Genomic DNA, 17,232 nt, shown 5'->3' on the forward strand with positions numbered 1-17,232 from the left:
TGTGTGAAGATCCTTTGGAACAAAATCTCCATGGAATTAAAAATCATTACGTTTGATTTAGATATAGTCCTGGACCCACTTGTAAGTGAACCAACCAAGCAAAGTATGGACCAGATCCTGCACTCCTCCTTGCACACCCAAAACAAATCAGTGAAAGTGGGTGTGAGAGGAATGCTGCGTTGGGTCCCACGAGAGTATAACTACACTCTCACACATTTTTTCTGTTTAGTTTTTTAAATATTGTTACAAGAACCAAAACATAAATTCCCCAATTCTGACAACTTTCAACGTTTCATTGGGTATGTAATAAATACTATAGTTCAACAAATAAAGCAACAAATCATGTCTGAATAATTCCTAAATAAGTAAGTTAAACATGTTGTGAAATATAAAACTTATATATGAAAACTGAATTTTCCTTCTTTATCACCTGCCCCCAATGTAAAACACTATAAACCCTGTTTTTTATTTACCCTCTTTTTTTGTTTTGCTCTTTTTTATGAACGGATCCTTATGAGCAGCTTACAGAAAAGGTAATTACAATGTTCTTTATTTATAATAGCATAGTGCTTTCTTGTAGGTCAAAGCTCCAGGTAGAAACCAGTACGTTAACTTTGTATTCTGGCTGTGGTACTTTTAAGGGAGTGGAGGAGGGATTTGTAACTTTTGAAAAACATCAAAATAAAATGCTGCCTGCACTTTGTGACCAGAATGAAAAATTTAGGAAAATTATGCAAAATGGAAATGTAAGCTTCCACATAGTCCAAAAGTTATTCAAAACAGATTTGTTGATTTGAGTAACACTAATCACTTCTATAAATGCCACAATCCTTTCGTATTTTTCATAGTTTTATTCATTGTAAACATAATACTACCTAGATTTTTTTCTTGAGTGATTATTTTTTAGAAGTAACAGGTGACTTTCACTGTCTAATCCCTATTGAGTTAGATACACAACATATCTATGATAAGATACTGACAAAATAATTGAAAGAAACAGTTAAAATTATTTCCTTGCTCACTATAATGGTGCAGCACTAGGACAATATACATTTTTTTTTTTTGCACACCGTTGTGAAGTATAAGGGGAAAGAAAAGTGAGGTAATAGTTTCCAGAATTCATTGATGGTTTCACTACACCTTCCTAATGGACATATCCTGTAGACTTTACTCTGACAAAACTCCCCTTGAAGTCAATAGGCCAGATCCTCCGCAAGTGTAAAGGCAGCATAGCTATATTGACTTTAGTGGAGTGATACCAATTTACACCAGCTGAGGATCTGGACCAATATAATTCTAACTGTATCAGTATTATTGAAATCAATGGGAGTTTACCAGTCTCCGGACTGATGTATTTAACTCCCATTCAAAAGAATTTTATGACCTGTTTACTCTAGGTATTATGAATAAATTAAATGTATGTAATTTGAAGGAGAGACAGTCACCACAGTATCTAGAATTCATTGCAATAGCCAGAACGCATAGATTGCTGTGGCTAGGTGCATATTCAAGAAGAAGGGCCAGACCAAGTAGTACGTGCTGCTGTAGGCAGGATGCTAGACAAGACAGACCATTGGTAAGATCCGGTATTGTAATTCCTATGCGTTAAGTAAGACAGTTTAGCCCTAACTTTAAATTTCATTGCTCTCTTTTTGATTCAGACCTTTATTATTATTTGAATAATAGTTTTTGTTACACATTTAATTAGTCATTGCATCTGTCTTATAGATGATAGAAAGAGGCTGGAGTTCATTCTTGTCTACTACTAAAATGGATTTTTCTTTTTTTAAGGAAGAAGAAACTGTTGATTGGTGGAGCAAATTTTACGCTTCAACAGGAGAGCATGAAAAATGTGGACAATATATTCAAAAAGGATATGACACTTTAAAGGTACTATATAAAAAAATTAAAGGGACGTGTTTTGGTAGGTCAAAATATTCTTTCTTTTTGACATATAATTATTTTTATGTGATTGTTAGTCTCCAAAACAAGTCTTGTCTTTTCACATTGCCATAATTGTAAGCAATCCAACCTCATCGTAAGTTTCATCTGACTTTTCTCCAAAATATCATGCTGTGCATAACAGAACTTGAACAGTGAAACTGGTGGTTTTTGCACAGCCCCTAAATGGATTGGAGTCAATTTCCCATTTTCACCTGGTCAAAACAAGAGACATATAGATGTCTATCTACCTGATATGTTGGTTCATAAATAGTTAAGTATCTCAATACCAGATGCACCCACAAATAAATGCAAGCACATAACTGCCTGTAATTATTTTGGGCATGCAAACAAGGAAGCCAAGATAAAGATAAGACCCTTAATATCCTTCTGATTTTAATATTAGTAAGGAAAGTTGTGACTCTTCCCAGATCAAATTTGTCACTATTTATGCCAAAGGGCATGTGAGGAGGAGAGGGGAAGGGAGTAAAAGGTGTTCCAGAAAGGTCTTGCAGTTTTTTCCTTTATTGACAAGACACAGATATTAATGGCTTGATCTTGCACCATTGATCTCAATAGGAGTTTTACCATTGATTTCTTTGGAGAAACGCTCAGAAGCACATTGATGGAGTCTGCAGTTCTGTATGTTTAAATTAATATTTTTCTTGGTGCATTGGTGTAAGTTGGAGCCAGAAATATCCTTTCTAAGACCACTCCCACTTTTTCATGTATACACCTATGGGGGCACAAGTGAGTTTGAGGTTGTGGAATGCAGTTGATTCAGGTTTTGATTAAGACACAAGTGGGGATTGGCAGCACGAGAAACAACTCACATTTTCCAAATAGATTCTGTTCTTCTCCCCCTGTAAAGAGGTAAGAGTGCAAATAATACTGAATGGTTTTGTGCCCTAACATCTCCTAAGTGGAGTACAGCTTTGCTACACCAAAACGACGCGAGCTTTTTAATGGACCTGGTGAATGGGTTAAATTTTTAAATGTCACTTCAATTTTACTTTAGGTGTATGATTGTGAATTGGAGAATGTACCTGAGTTTAAGCACCTGACAGACTTCTGTGATACATTTAAGCTGTACAGAGGCAAATCAGAGGACAATGATGACCCTTCAGTGGTAGGAGAATTTAAGGTAAAAAAAAAAAGGGATCCTATTGTTGTACCAGAAATGAAAAAGTAACCAAATGCTGGATGTAGCCCTTTGAATGTATCACTTGCACATACATTGAGACTACTCCTGTGCCAGACACATTCTGTTTGATTCTGAGAGATGCACTGCACCCACCACTCCTACTCAAACTCTGATTCAGCAAGCCACTGAAGCATGTGCTTGAATACATTCCTATTCAGCAAAACACTTTGAGCTTGCTGAAGTCCCACTGACTTCCTTAGGACGTAACCATGTGTATAAGTGCCTTGCTAAATAGGGATGTTTGCCTGAGTGGAAAATGCAGGTGCTCAGAGCCTCTCAGGATCAGGCCTTTTCCTTTCAGTGGCATAGTGGGGGAACAACATAGCATATATCCCCCTCCTCCAGAGATACTTGCATGTTAATTCAGAGGACCAATGCTGCACGGGCATATGTTGAGAAGCATGTTATTTTCCCATGGTGACTGCTTAGACAGGAAGCTGCCCTAATACTGGGGTTTTGAAATAATAGGTTTAAAAGAAAAAGTTCAGCTAACCCCTCCCCCCGCCAAAAACCATTCTGCTGTATCTGTTAAAAATACATTTTACATTATTATATAGTTAAAGGAAATAACAGGCCAGATTGTCAACTAGAGTGAATAAGTTTAGCTCAATTGGAGTTCAATGGAGGAAGGCCATTTCACATCAGCTGAGGACATGGTATGCAGTCTCTATTTTAATATAATGAAGGCATATAAAGTGAAATTCTGGCCTCACTGAAGTTGATAGCAAAACTTCCATTGACTTTCAGAGGGGTCAGGATTTTACCCATAATGTTTCTCAGTCAGGTGTACTTTTGGAATCAAATCCGAGACAGCTTATGTACTCCATTCTGCACTCTTTTTGTGGCTTTGTTCACAAATTATAAAGGTAAACATTAGGGCTGTCAAGTGATTAATCGCACGGTTAAACAATAATAAAATACCATTTATTTAAATATTTTTGGATGTTTTCTACATTTTCAAATATATTGATTTCAATTACAACACAGAATACAAAGTGTACAGTGCTCACTTTATATTTTTGATTACAAGTATTTGCACTGTAAAAAAACAAAAAAATAGTATTTTTCAATTCACCTCATACAAGTACTGTACTGCAATCTCTTTATCATGAAAGTTGAACTTACAAATGTAGAATTATATACAAAAAAACTGCATTCAAAAATAAAACAATGTAAAATTTTAGAGCCTGCAAGTCCACTCAGTCCTACTTCTTATTCAGCCAATTGCTGAGACAAACAAGTTTGTTTACCATTGCAGGAGATAATGCTGCCCACTTCTTGTTTACAATGTCACCTTAAAGTGAGAACAGATGTTCGCATGACACTGTTATAGCCAGTGTCGCAAGATATTTAGGAGCCAGATGTGCTAAAGATTCATGTCCCTTTATACTTCAACCACCATTCTATTGGACATGCGTCCACTCTGATGATAGGTTCTGCTCAATAATAATCCAAAGCTGTGCAGATTGACACATTTTCATTTTCATCATCTGAATCAGATCCCACCAGCAGAAGACTGATTTTCTTTTTTGGTGGTTTAGATTCTGTAGTTTCTGCATTGGAGTGTTGCTCTTTTAAGACTTCTGAAAGCATGCTCCACATTGTGTCCCTCTCAGATTTTGGAAGGCACTTCAGATTCTTAAACCTTGGGTCAGTTAGAAATCGCACACTGATTCCTTCTTTGCATTTTGTGAAAACTACAGTGAAAGTGTTCTTAAAATGAACAGCATGTGCTGGGTCATCATCAGGGACTGCTATACGGGAAATATATGGCAGAATGTGGGTAAAACAGAGCAGGGGACATACAATTCTCCCCCAAGGAGTTCAGTCACAAATGTAATTAACAAATTTTTTTAACGAGCATCATCAGCATGGAAGCATGTCCTCTGATATGATGGCTGAAGCACGAAGGGCCATACGTTTGTTTAGCATATCTGGCATGTAAATACCTTGCAATGCCAGCTACAAAAATGCCATGCAAATGCCTGTTCTCACTTTGTGGTGACACTGTAAATAAGAAGAGGGTGGCATTATCTCCTGTAAATGTAAACAAACTTGTTTGTCTTAGCAATTGGCTGAACAAGAAGTAGGACTTGTAGGCTCTGAAGTTTTGCATTGTTTTGTTTTTGAGTGCAGTTATGTAACAAAAAAGATCTATATTTGTAAGTTGTACTTTCACGACAAAAAAATTGCCCTATGGTACTTGTCTGGGGTGAACTGAAAAATACTATTCCTTTTGTTTATCATTTTTACAGTGCAAATATTTGTAATAAAAAATAATATACACTTTGATTTCAATTACAACACAGAATATAATATATATGAAAATATAGAAAAACATCCAAAATATTTAATAAATGTCAATTGGTATTCTATTGTTTAACAGTGCAATTAAAACTGTGATTAATCACGATTCATTTTTTTGAGTTAATCACGAGTTAACTGCGATTAATTGACAGCCCTAGTAAAAATATTTTCAATGTGATTTATACACAGAAGGAAACCAGCAGAGGTATCTTTGGAATGGTGAAATACACATAAACACACTGGGCTAGATCCTCAACTGGAGTAAATCAGCATAGATCCACTAAAATCAAAAGAGCTACACAGATTTAAACCAGCTGAGGATCTAACCTTCTATACATTATGGGCTTGATCCAAAGCCCACTGACGTCAATGGAAAGACTCCAATTGACTTCAACAGGCAAGATCAGGATCTAATTTTTGTGCGCATATGCAAAGCAGTCCCTCCCTAAAGCAGGAGATGGACAAGATAAACCTAGCAAAAGGTCTCCTCTGTCTCTAACTTGTATGATTCTCTGGTACATATTCTTTTTAGGGTTCCTTTAGAATCTATCCATTATCAGATGATCCTGCTGTACCAGTTCCTCCTCGTCAATTCCGTGAGTTACCAGAGAGCGGATCTCAGGAGTGCATTGTGCGAATTTATATCGTTAGAGCCTTAGCTCTCCAACCCCAGGATAACAATGGGCTGGTGAGACTCTTTACTTTTATGAGGTTCAGGAGCTAACTTTGTGCTTAAGAACTCAGTGATACCAAGAAAAATTGGCACACGAAAAAAAAGTAATTACCTAACAGTATTGTTTCCCATCTTGTTTCCATACAGTGTGATTCTTATATAAAAATAACCTTAAGTAAAAAAGTAATTGAAGACAGGGATCATTATGTTCCCAATACTCTCAACCCAGATTTTGGCAGGTAACTCATTTTCTGATGGTTTTTTATCTGGTGTTTTCTAGAGTGTTTTTATAATCTCTGTCCATGAATAAATCATCACGTCACCATCATACCTTCAGTTCTACACTGCACTCATCTTATTTTTATGTATTTTCTAAACTCCCTGACACCCTGTTCACAATTGGATGCTGGCTCTTTATTAGGGCCCACTTTTATAAAATTCTGAGCATCTCCAGAAATATGCCGATCCCCCTGCTCTTCTTTTGAAGTCAATGGAACCTGCATGTGCTCAGCGCCTCTATGGATTTAGGTGCTTAACTTTAGGCACCCGAGTCTGAACAATTTGGCCATAATTTTTAAGACTTTAAATGTGTTTTCACTGTACATATAAAGAAGTGATCTATATATATTGTGAATTGCTAATAGACATCTACATTGCTTGCGAGTTTTCTTTACTTTATAACAATATGAAATCTGCTAGAAAGTATGTGCGATGGGGACACAGTGTGACTTGTATAAGAGAGTGCATGTCTCAGATGTTTTGATATTTATGCCACCCAAAACCACAAATTAGATGAAGTTTTGCAAAGAGGAAACTGAGAATAATCATCACAATTACGGATTGGCAAGGTGAAACTCTTAACGTTTCTGTGCATAGAAAAAACATGGATTAATAACAGTGAATTCTGCAAAGTAGCTATCAGGCCCCAGACAAGGGTCTTTCAAGGGCATTCCCTAAACTGTTGATAGCTGTTGTCTACGTTCCAACTCTGGCTGCATGTGATTACAATGATTCTAAAAAATCTGCAGGAGGCAGGGGTAGGATCCTTAAAGCCACAGTACCCATATGAACACATACAGATTTAGTAATGTGTGTAGGCACACTGCAAAACAGTAATGGTAACCCTAATTTTAGGTCTATCAGCTCCAATGGTATTTCTTTAAATTTCTTAAAAAATTACTACTTCTCAGAAATGAACTTTCATGACCGTTAATATTTAACTGGACCTTGTACATTTAGAATGTATGAACTCAGCTGCTTCTTGCCTCAAGAGAAGGATCTGAAAATTTCAGTCTATGATTATGATATATTGACTCGTGATGAAAAAGTTGGTGAAACCATCATTGATCTTGAGAACAGGTTCCTTTCTCGCTTTGGAGCTCATTGTGGCATACCACAGCAGTATTGCATGTAAGTCACGCTTTTGTCTCCTCAAACATTGTGCCAGTAAAGTAAGATCTCCAATCATTGAAAAAGCCAGACTTTCTTCACTATCGTTTGGTTGTAATAGAAAATGCTAAGGACTCTCTGCTACCTGTTTTGTGTACCTATAGAATCATTTACATTCTAAAGAAAAACTGCAATTTTTTAGGAAGAGTCTATAAAAACTGTTACTCCATACATTCTTAGGCAGATTCTTTCTTTAGATGCAGCCTTTTGTTAGTGGATACAGAGAGAGAACATGTAATCCAATTATCTGACAAACACAGGGCATTCAGTACAAAAACATGAGTTGCATGAAGATGAATTTGCTGTAACGATTTCTCCTTTCCCAATATACAGAGATGGGTCTTAAATCAACACATATGAGTAACTTTAACTGACCTTGAATGGAATTTTATCTTTATAAAACCCTCACTAATACAGCAAAGTCAAATGGCAAAATTTCGCTATCGCATTTTTTATATTTTTTAGGGGGAAACCAGTATATAGCATACTAATGCCAAGATCTGCTCTATTTCCTAAAAGTTCAGGTGTAAATACCTGGCGAGATCAACTGAAACCAACACACATGTTGCAAAATATAGCCAGGTTTAAAGGCTACTCTCCTCCTATCCTCTCAGAAAATGGAAGCAGGATTAACTATGGAGGACAAGACTATACCTTGGAGGAATTTGGTGAGCTCATTGCTATTTATTGCATGTTTATCTCTTTTGAATACATAGATTTATAGAAATAAAAAACTTTAAATTATAACAATGTGAAGAATAAGAGTAAAAAACAAGTACATTTTGTACTAAAGTTTGCATTCTCTCTCTGCATGGACAGGTAAATACAAGAATGGTTGCAGTTTGTTTGATTTTGAAAAGTATGAATACAGTCAATTACTAAATGCAATTCTGGGGTCATGAATTCAGCCCTATTTCAGTTCTTTCTTTTTATTTCAGAGACTAACAAAAAATTGCATCAGCACCTTGGGCCGAGTGAAGAGCGTCTAGCGCTTCATATCCTTAGAACCCAGGGCTTGGTCCCTGAACATGTGGAGTCAAGGACCTTATACAGCACCTTCCAGCCCAACATCTCACAAGTACTATAAACTGGTTTCACCTTTGATTTCTGCGATGCAGAACACTAGCATGCCTATATTTATAGCACATGGTTATAATTGGGGGGTGGGTGAGGGGAAAAGTATTATTGTGCCCAGATACTAGGGCATGGTCACATTAGGAAGGGATTACATAGAATGGAATTTTATTCTGTTGTGATCACCCCAGATGCACTTATCACACACCAAAGGAGTGGGAGAAGGGAATGAACATCTATTTGCAGGGACCATACTGAGTGCCACTCCAATAGCAAGGGAGTGAGCCTAATCCAGTGGCTCGGAAGACATCCTTTTCCATTGATACCAAACTTGTTACCATTGTGAAGTTCCACCAGGCTGATAAATTTGCAACCATAAAGGCTCTTAGTTTGAACTGCCAGTACCAGACTGCGTTCCCACAACTGGAAAATCTTTTATCTCACAAATAGAGCTCATGACAGTGACAACCAGATTATCCACCACCCAGTCAAGAAACTAACTACAAGACAAGAAAGTAGCTAAGGGGATGGTTTGCAAAGCCTCCAGAGAGGCTGTTTCACCAGGTTTCTGTGTGTGAATTTCATTGGGTAGGAGTGAAAGGAGGGGAGAAGTTTTTGTGCCAGTAACATTTGCAAAATTTCCTCTATTTTCACAGCAAACTATTTAGTCTGAGAAAAAGCTTGAGAGAGATGCGAATCACAGTGTATTAATAAGGACTAACAATGCATTCATTCAGTTCACCTAGGGTGAAACCCCATTCAAGTCAATGGGAATTTTGCCATTGACTTCAATGGAGCCAGGATTCTACCCCAAGTGTCTATGCCAGTTTCATTCAGGGTAGACAGTGCTGGAGGGTCCTCAGATGTAAAGTCCACTAGGACTGCCAGGGAAATGCACTGGTTGATCCCATCCCTGCTGCAGCCTCTGCCCCCTCATGGAGCCCCCAGAGGACATTAAAACTGGCTTGCCCCAGGGGAACCCTCAAGGGGATTATTGGTGCAAATTCACCTGACTTTACTTGACAGTGGATCCTCTTCAGGGTACAGTGACCCGTGTTGGCACAGCAAAGTTTAAATTGCACCTTCTTGTGCCAGCGGGATGAATCAAGCCCTTACTCTCCAGCATTCACTAATTACAAGTAGGTGCTCTATACAGCGTGTCCTACATCCACCAAGAAAGGCGTTCATGAGAGGCATTGGAGAGAATGTATAGCTTCTTGTTATGGTTGAGGGGTTACTGACAATGAAATAGACTTTCAGTGGGAATAGAGCAGAATTCTACTATGGTCACATTTTGGCCTTTTAAAACTAATAAGGAAGATAACCTCGTCTAGCTAAGAAGTGCTTCAAGGGTAGGGACCTGTTACCCATGCAACATAGGCCATCTGCTCTAAAACACGAGGCACATTTGTAGGGCCATATAATGTCATAAAACAAAATAGCAATTGTGAGTCCTATGATTTCAAAGTTTGTACAAACTGAGGGCCCAGCCTTGCTCTGATTAAGGACAGTGGGAACTTTGGCATTGGCGTTAGTAGGAGACAGTCTTGGCCCCAGGACTGCTGCTAAAATTAGTTCTAGAGGCACTTACAGACTTCTGGGCACCATCTCAGGCTCTGCACAGCCCAGTATCCTGGGGTTCAATCAGAATTTTCACACCTGCATGTTTTTTAAACATGTAACCAACAAAAATTCCTTACTTGACTTCTTCACAAATGCAGGGAAAGCTTCAGATGTGGGTGGATGTTTTCCCCAAAAGCTTGGGACCTCCTGGCCCTCCCTTCAACATCAATCCCCGCAAAGCCAAGAAGTGAGTAGCCGTGCATTGATTGTGCACTGTACAGACCTTAGTGCACAGACTTGGCCAATTCACTCTCTTTCCCCAATCATCTTCTCTCTCAGGTACATCATGCGGGTGATTATTTGGAACACAAAGGATGTCATTCTGGACGAAAAAAGTATCACGGGGGAAGAAATGAGTGACATCTATGTGAAAGGGTAAGGGTGCCCTCCCTCTGACCTGCTCATGTGAGGGTATTTAATGAGATCTTTAAAATGTCTAAATCTTACATCCAGTACCTGTAATAAAATCACGAATAAAATAATCACATGCAAAGCCCAGCGCTGGCATGGTCTAAGTATAACTTCCGGGTTGTGAGATAAAGCCTAACTAAATAACCAGTAGTGTGATAAACTGGAAGTTGATTCTAGTTGGAAATATGTCTACAGATGGGAAAGGATTAAAACTGTAACTTGGTGCCTGTATCTTAACACCTGGCAATCCTGGTTATTGAGAGTTTCCTTGACTACCAGCTAATGGAGGAAAGGGTGCTGAAGTGGGTGAGTGTCTCTCTCAAAATTCCATTCTGGACTTGAGAAAGTTTAATCAAAACTGTTATTTCCATGATAAGTTTTGATTTAGACAAATCTGCATTTTCCGACAAAAAAAATTTAGTCAAATTCCTGAGCAGCTCTAGTAATTAATCTGGGGCACTCACTGCCATAAGATCTCCTCAAGGGCTACACGGCAGCCGGGAGGTCTGATTTCCAGATCATGTGGACATACATGGACTAGCTCTGCTCGCATTAGTTTGCTAAAATTAGCAGTGTAGCAGTGGCAACATGGGTAGCGATTCAGGCTAGCTACCGGAGTACAGTCTCACCCAACCCCCTGGGGACATACTTGGGCAGCTAGTCTAAGTTGCCACAGTCACATTACTAACCTTAGGTGCTATCTCTCACAAGTACATCTACCCTAGCTGGGAATCACACCTTCCAGCTGCTGTGTAGACATAGCGTATGGCTAAGTAGGATTCACAAAGGATTAGGCATTTATTAGATATGAAAACAAACACATTAGATAGGAAAAAAACATATTAGGGATAAACAGACTCATCCTCCACAGCTACCACTAAGTACTAACAGGATATTGGAGAGATGGACCAAAGGTTATTTTAGGATGGCAATTCCTAGATGTTCTTATTTACACTGCTGAAATGGGTCCAAACTGAAAGGGCCAAAAATGTTGCATCAGTCTCCAGCGTTTTACAATACAAATCCTATACCTCACGTTTGTAATCACTGCAAAATGTTGTTGCAATATAAACAAGCACTAATAAGGTTAGCTGCATACCGTTAAATACAGTTGCATTTTACTTTCAGCTGGATGCCTGGCAATGAAGAAAATAAGCAGAAAACAGATGTGCACTATAGGTCACTGGATGGTGAAGGGAATTTTAACTGGAGATTTATTTTCCCTTTTGAATATCTTTCAGCTGAGCAACTCTGTAAGGTCTCTAAAAAGGTGCGGTTTCTCTAGATTTCAATACAAAGAATTCATATACTCATTAGTCTGTAATAAAGCATTTTGAGCTAAATTCTGCCCTCAGTTACATTTGTCCATTAAAGAGTTGTATGTGCATAGCTGAGGGCACAATTGGGCCCTGTAAGTTGATTTTGCACAGTAAGGGACCCGGCCAATGGGCCTTACTCAAGCAAACTGCCATTGAGCTCAATGGGTACAAATCGGTCCTTAGTTACAGAGAAGCAACTCCCAACCCAGTAGGAGTTTTCTGTTGGCAACAAGGGCAGGATTGGGTCCTAAAATCCACATGTATGAAATCTGTTGGTAAGATCAGAATGCTACTTTGCATTTTCAATCCATAACACATTAAAGATGTTTTTAACAGAAATTATTTTATTCTTAGGAGCATTTCTGGAGTCTCGACAAAACAGAATTCAGAATCCCACCCAAAGTGATCATTCAGATATGGGATAATGACAAGTTCTCCTTGGATGACTACCTAGGTATGACTTTCACAGCTAAGAATCATCATCATTGGAAAGTGAGAGATCACAAATGAACATTTGCAAGTTGCAGCAGAAGGACCAAATTTTCAAATGGACCACTACCAAGTGTCCATTTGTGCATGTATATTTTTGTATTCTAATACCCCTTGTGCATACAGTTTTTGTACACCATCATTTGTCATCACAAATGATGGTATTTTGACACAAAAATTCTTCAAGCAAATCAAGCTCTGCTGTTTTTCACTCATCTAAAGTTGTATTGTGTGTACAAATGGTAGCGTGCAAAATCTGGATGGGCAGATCATTTGTGCATGAAAAGTTGCATGCACACAAATGGAGGCAGGGTGGAGGCCCTCTTTGAAAATGTAGCCCTTTACATATCTTCAGATTGTTCATTCAGAAGGAGAGGTGATTTGATTAAGACTGCCTTCTTCAGAATCCTCGATCTCAGTGTTGGTATTTCCTGCTGAGTAATGTCAGCATTTCTTCACTATTTAACATACTGAAAAAATCACTCTTTGTGCAGTGCACAGTATACCAGGCTTCCTTACAGAACCACTCCCGACAACACTCTGACATATTTGAATTCTGATCTGAATTTTGCTGCTTGAACCCAAGTGGAATCTTGAGGCCAGATCCTGGAATGCACAGAATACAGATCAGGAGGTGTCATGCAAAGGCATTGTAAAGCTCAGTCTCCAATACTGCTGCTACACTGCACAGGGCTGACCTCCCTGCACCGTGTTAGAGTAGCCCTCAGGATGCTCTGAGTTTATGCTGTGCTGCAAACAGCTACAAGGAGCTGAAAACACAACTGAAAATTGGCTCTCTCATGCTGCTAAAGTACTAAATCATATCATTCAATACCAGAGATGTGTGCGTGATGTTTTCTTTAATTCTGCCCAGTGAGTTTTACTGACAGCACCAGTTTAAGACTAACAGAGTGTGTGTTTAGAAGTCCTTACTGGGCTCTCACTTCCCAGACATACACCTGGATCAATGCACTTTAGTCCTGGACAGCAGCATTCTTGCTATTCTACTTCATGGCTTATTGTAAGGAGAAATCACCATATATAACATATGTTTAATGTTTTAGATGTACAGAACATATGTCCACAAGGGTCAGACTGAAACCAGATAACTCATTTCATGTATGGCCCTAGTAAGATTTGACTGAAACCACTATGCTGTTTGGCCAGCTGTGTTATACAGAATGCTTTTCTCTTTCACTTTCTCGGGTAGGTTTTGTTGAACTTGATTTACACAACACAGTTATTCCAGCAAAAGTTCCTGAAAAATGCAGTATAGACATGATTCCAGAATACAAGGCAAACAACCCTCTCAAGGCTCCCAAGACTGTCTCACTCTTCGAACAGAAATCCATGAAGGGGTGGTGGCCATGTTACAAAGAAAAGGACGGCTTGCGTGTTTTGGCAGTACGATTATTTCCTTGTATAAAGTACCTCACTTGTTATGCTTACTCCCTGTTTTTTCCAATGATACTTGGACTCCCCTGCAGCTGAGCTCCTTTGAAGATCTGAATAGCTTTAGTGGCCATTAAGCTTTCAAGCTTATAGACAGATGGACCATTGGGGGTATTAATACACACAGATCATTTGGAAGATTTGTTGGGTGGGGAAGTTAAGTACTTTAAAAGTACTTTTGAATGGTTTTAGTATTTAATATTAAGTACTACTTAATCTCACATAGAATTCAGAAAAATATTGAACTAGAATCATTCTAGTTATATCCCCATTAAAGCCACTCATAATGAGTTTAGCTCATTATGTCTGACTAGGAGTAGTTGGCTCCTTTGTACATGTGGAGTACAGTAAGGGGGAAAACTTGAAACCAAAGCTTGCAAATATAATTTGTAGTTAATGAAGCCGGACTATTTGCTTGAACATCAGGCCAATAAAACTGTAAAGGTCAGTAACTATACCTGGCTCATGAGGAACTATTTTTATCCTTTAACTGCGTAAAGGTGGCTAAGGGTGTGATTCTTCAAATGCTTATGCACAAGAGCAGCTCTAAACAGTAGTAGTAAAACTGAATTCACAAGATTACTCATATGAGCAAGTGTTTGCAGGCTCAGGCCTTAAGAATGTATGTTTACCACTGGCCTCTACTGATTACAGTATCAGACTTTTTCAAATGTATCCGATTATTTCTTTCTAATGACTTGCTTATAAACCCTAATACTGGGATGAGGTAGATGATGAAAATATAACTATTCACCAATACTGAACTGATTTTTTTAAATGTTTCCAGCAGCCTTATATGGGGTGAGATTTTTATTAATTATGAAGAAACACAGACCCGGGCTTGTCATTGGAAGAAAAGTTGAATTTTTTCTTTCACATTATAAACCAAGCATATAGCTTGGAATCCGCCCTGGGGATGGATTACCAAACACATGCTGTATGTGTCTACATTTTTAACTCCAGATTGGGATGTTGTAACATTGTCATAATCCAGAAACACATTTTGAGGTAGCAATTGGAGGAAAATAAGAAGAGGGAGCTTATCCAAAACTGTACAAGGAGATTTAAAGCCAAACAAACACTTTACATGCTGATTAAGTAAAATGTTTATATGTGATGTCATATGTTTAACATGTCTTGATTTACTGAAGGGTAAAGTTGAGATGACTCTGGAAGTCCTCAACGAAAAAGAGGCTGATGAAAGGCCAGCTGGTAAAGGAAGAGATGAACCCAACATGAACCCCAAGTTAGACCTACCAAAGTGAGATATTTTTTCTTTAGTTACTTTGAAGGATACTGCGAGACCCACATACAAACTAAAAAATATTGTTTACGAATGCCACATTTGACAAATGATGCTTCAGATGTCAGCTGTAATTTGCCAAACTTTATATATAGAAGGCGATTTTGTTTCTATCTTACAGTTCTTTCCATATGCATCCGAATAAAAATGCAACATATTTTCTGTATAGTTGTGCAAATTTAATGAAACTGTCTTTTAGACAAATCAATTATCTATCTTTTTCAACTCTATATAGTTAATTATTAATTGAACTGTGTTTTATTCTCGCACTGAAGTATTTAACTCTCCCTGTTTGTTAACATGATGAATATTGTTCCTTTCAAAATGCAGCCGACCAGAAACTTCCTTCCTTTGGTTCACAAATCCATGCAAGACAATGAAATTTATTGTGTGGCGCAGATTTAAATGGATCTTCATAGGCATTATCATCCTACTGATTGTACTCTTGTTTCTGGCGATACTCTTATATTCACTGCCGGTAGGCATTTTTAAATGTTTCTATGTTGTTGTTCAATTGTGACATAACTCTGGCTTTAAGGTCAAAATGAGGACCTAGTCCTGCACTCGTTATTCAGTCAAGAATAACTATTGACTCTGTTTTAGTGGGGAGTGCAGGATTGGACCCTTACATCTACAACTTCTTAAAATTTAATACACTTTTCAACCTATTGATCAATTATTTATAATGTATGCACTGATGGATAGAGGATTTTGATTGGTTCTAATCAGAAGATTCAGGCAATTAAGAAGTGCCTTAAAAGTGCTTTCTAGATTGCATTGTTGCAGGAATGCAGATAATAGTACATATTTTGGAGACACTGGATTTCGTTCCACTTTCATTTGAAATACAGTACATTATAAACTAGATCAAACAACTATGCAATAACTTACCACAACTGTTTTTTCACCAGAATAGTTATAACATACTCTGATCTGGTTTTAATACTATATTTGCGTTGTATAATATTGTATACGTTTAAATGTCCAGCTTATTTTTTCTGCCTCTGCTTACTGATTTTTTCTTTCTTCCTTTTTTCTAGAATTATATATCAATGAAGATTGTGAACCCAATCTAAAGAAGAGGATTTATTCTTACAGTTTGAATAGCAATAAGGTAGTTTTACCTCAGGCTGTGGACCAAATTCAGCAAGGCTTGCTTCTTCATGGTTTTAACCTTGTTCTCTTATATGTTCAACTAGGAAATAGATAAGGGATAAGAATTTAACCAAGGTTAGCCAAGGTTCATGGGGTCATGACTAGTGTAAAAAGTCATGTTCTATTTATGTTTTTGACTTTGATAACATCTGTATGTGGTAAAATTCTGTCTTCCTTGCTTTTAAACCAGATTTTCCATAACAATTCTCCAGTTGCTCTTATTTTTTTAAATGGATACTTTATTTTGAGAATTATTTTCTACTCTGTCTCGACTTAGTAAAAAAACAAAACAATTACTCCTTATATTTTTGTATACCAAACAAATAAAAAGTGCAATAACGTTCTGCCGTTGTATTTTGAAAAGGTCACAATATTGCTATATTAAAATCATTGTTAGAACACTGTACTTCAAACTGTATGAGCATAGAAATGAAATAAAACAATACTAAATTACTATTTACTTTGAGTGTGTCAATCAGAGTAATTTCATTATAAAAATGGTTAAATACTTTACCAACAAAAGAGAGAAATCTCAAAACTGGCAAGCGTTATTATTTATTGAATGCCAGGGTGCTTGGCACTATACAAACTCACAGGAGGACATAAGTCACAAGGAGCTTACAATCTAGCTATCTTTGTTAATTGGTATAATCCTTCCTGTAACTGATATCTTTATACTCCCTGGTAAAAATAAAACAGAAAACTCTCCTACTTAACATTTCTGTCTAATTCACTCATGTCCATTTCCACTCTTGCAATTCATTTCCTGATGAACTTATTGATGAATATTTTTAGAGATGATCCTGAACTGGCACATCAGAATGGTTTGAAA

At 37.7% G+C, this 17,232-nt stretch overlaps 1 protein-coding gene across 1 annotated transcript in view; it reads left to right on the forward strand.

The window, feature by feature from the left end:
* Positions 1-16,911, forward strand: part of MYOF (myoferlin) — a 119,144-nt gene extending 102,233 nt beyond the window's left edge. The window contains exons 39-54 of the mRNA XM_074959078.1: positions 522-533; positions 1,792-1,890; positions 2,960-3,085; positions 5,985-6,140; positions 6,273-6,364; positions 7,365-7,535; positions 8,094-8,242; positions 8,513-8,652; positions 10,370-10,458; positions 10,551-10,646; positions 11,811-11,952; positions 12,356-12,455; positions 13,701-13,894; positions 15,094-15,203; positions 15,576-15,723; positions 16,286-16,911. Of these exons, the coding sequence (XP_074815179.1) occupies positions 522-533; positions 1,792-1,890; positions 2,960-3,085; positions 5,985-6,140; positions 6,273-6,364; positions 7,365-7,535; positions 8,094-8,242; positions 8,513-8,652; positions 10,370-10,458; positions 10,551-10,646; positions 11,811-11,952; positions 12,356-12,455; positions 13,701-13,894; positions 15,094-15,203; positions 15,576-15,723; positions 16,286-16,321 (1,860 nt within the window). The 3' untranslated portion in view covers positions 16,322-16,911. The remainder of the gene's footprint in view (positions 1-521; positions 534-1,791; positions 1,891-2,959; positions 3,086-5,984; positions 6,141-6,272; positions 6,365-7,364; positions 7,536-8,093; positions 8,243-8,512; positions 8,653-10,369; positions 10,459-10,550; positions 10,647-11,810; positions 11,953-12,355; positions 12,456-13,700; positions 13,895-15,093; positions 15,204-15,575; positions 15,724-16,285) is intronic.
* Positions 16,912-17,232: the final 321 nt, after the last annotated feature.

The sequence above is a fragment of the Natator depressus genome, chromosome 7 (assembly GCF_965152275.1).
Source record: "Natator depressus isolate rNatDep1 chromosome 7, rNatDep2.hap1, whole genome shotgun sequence".
NCBI lineage: Eukaryota > Metazoa > Chordata > Testudines > Cheloniidae > Natator > Natator depressus.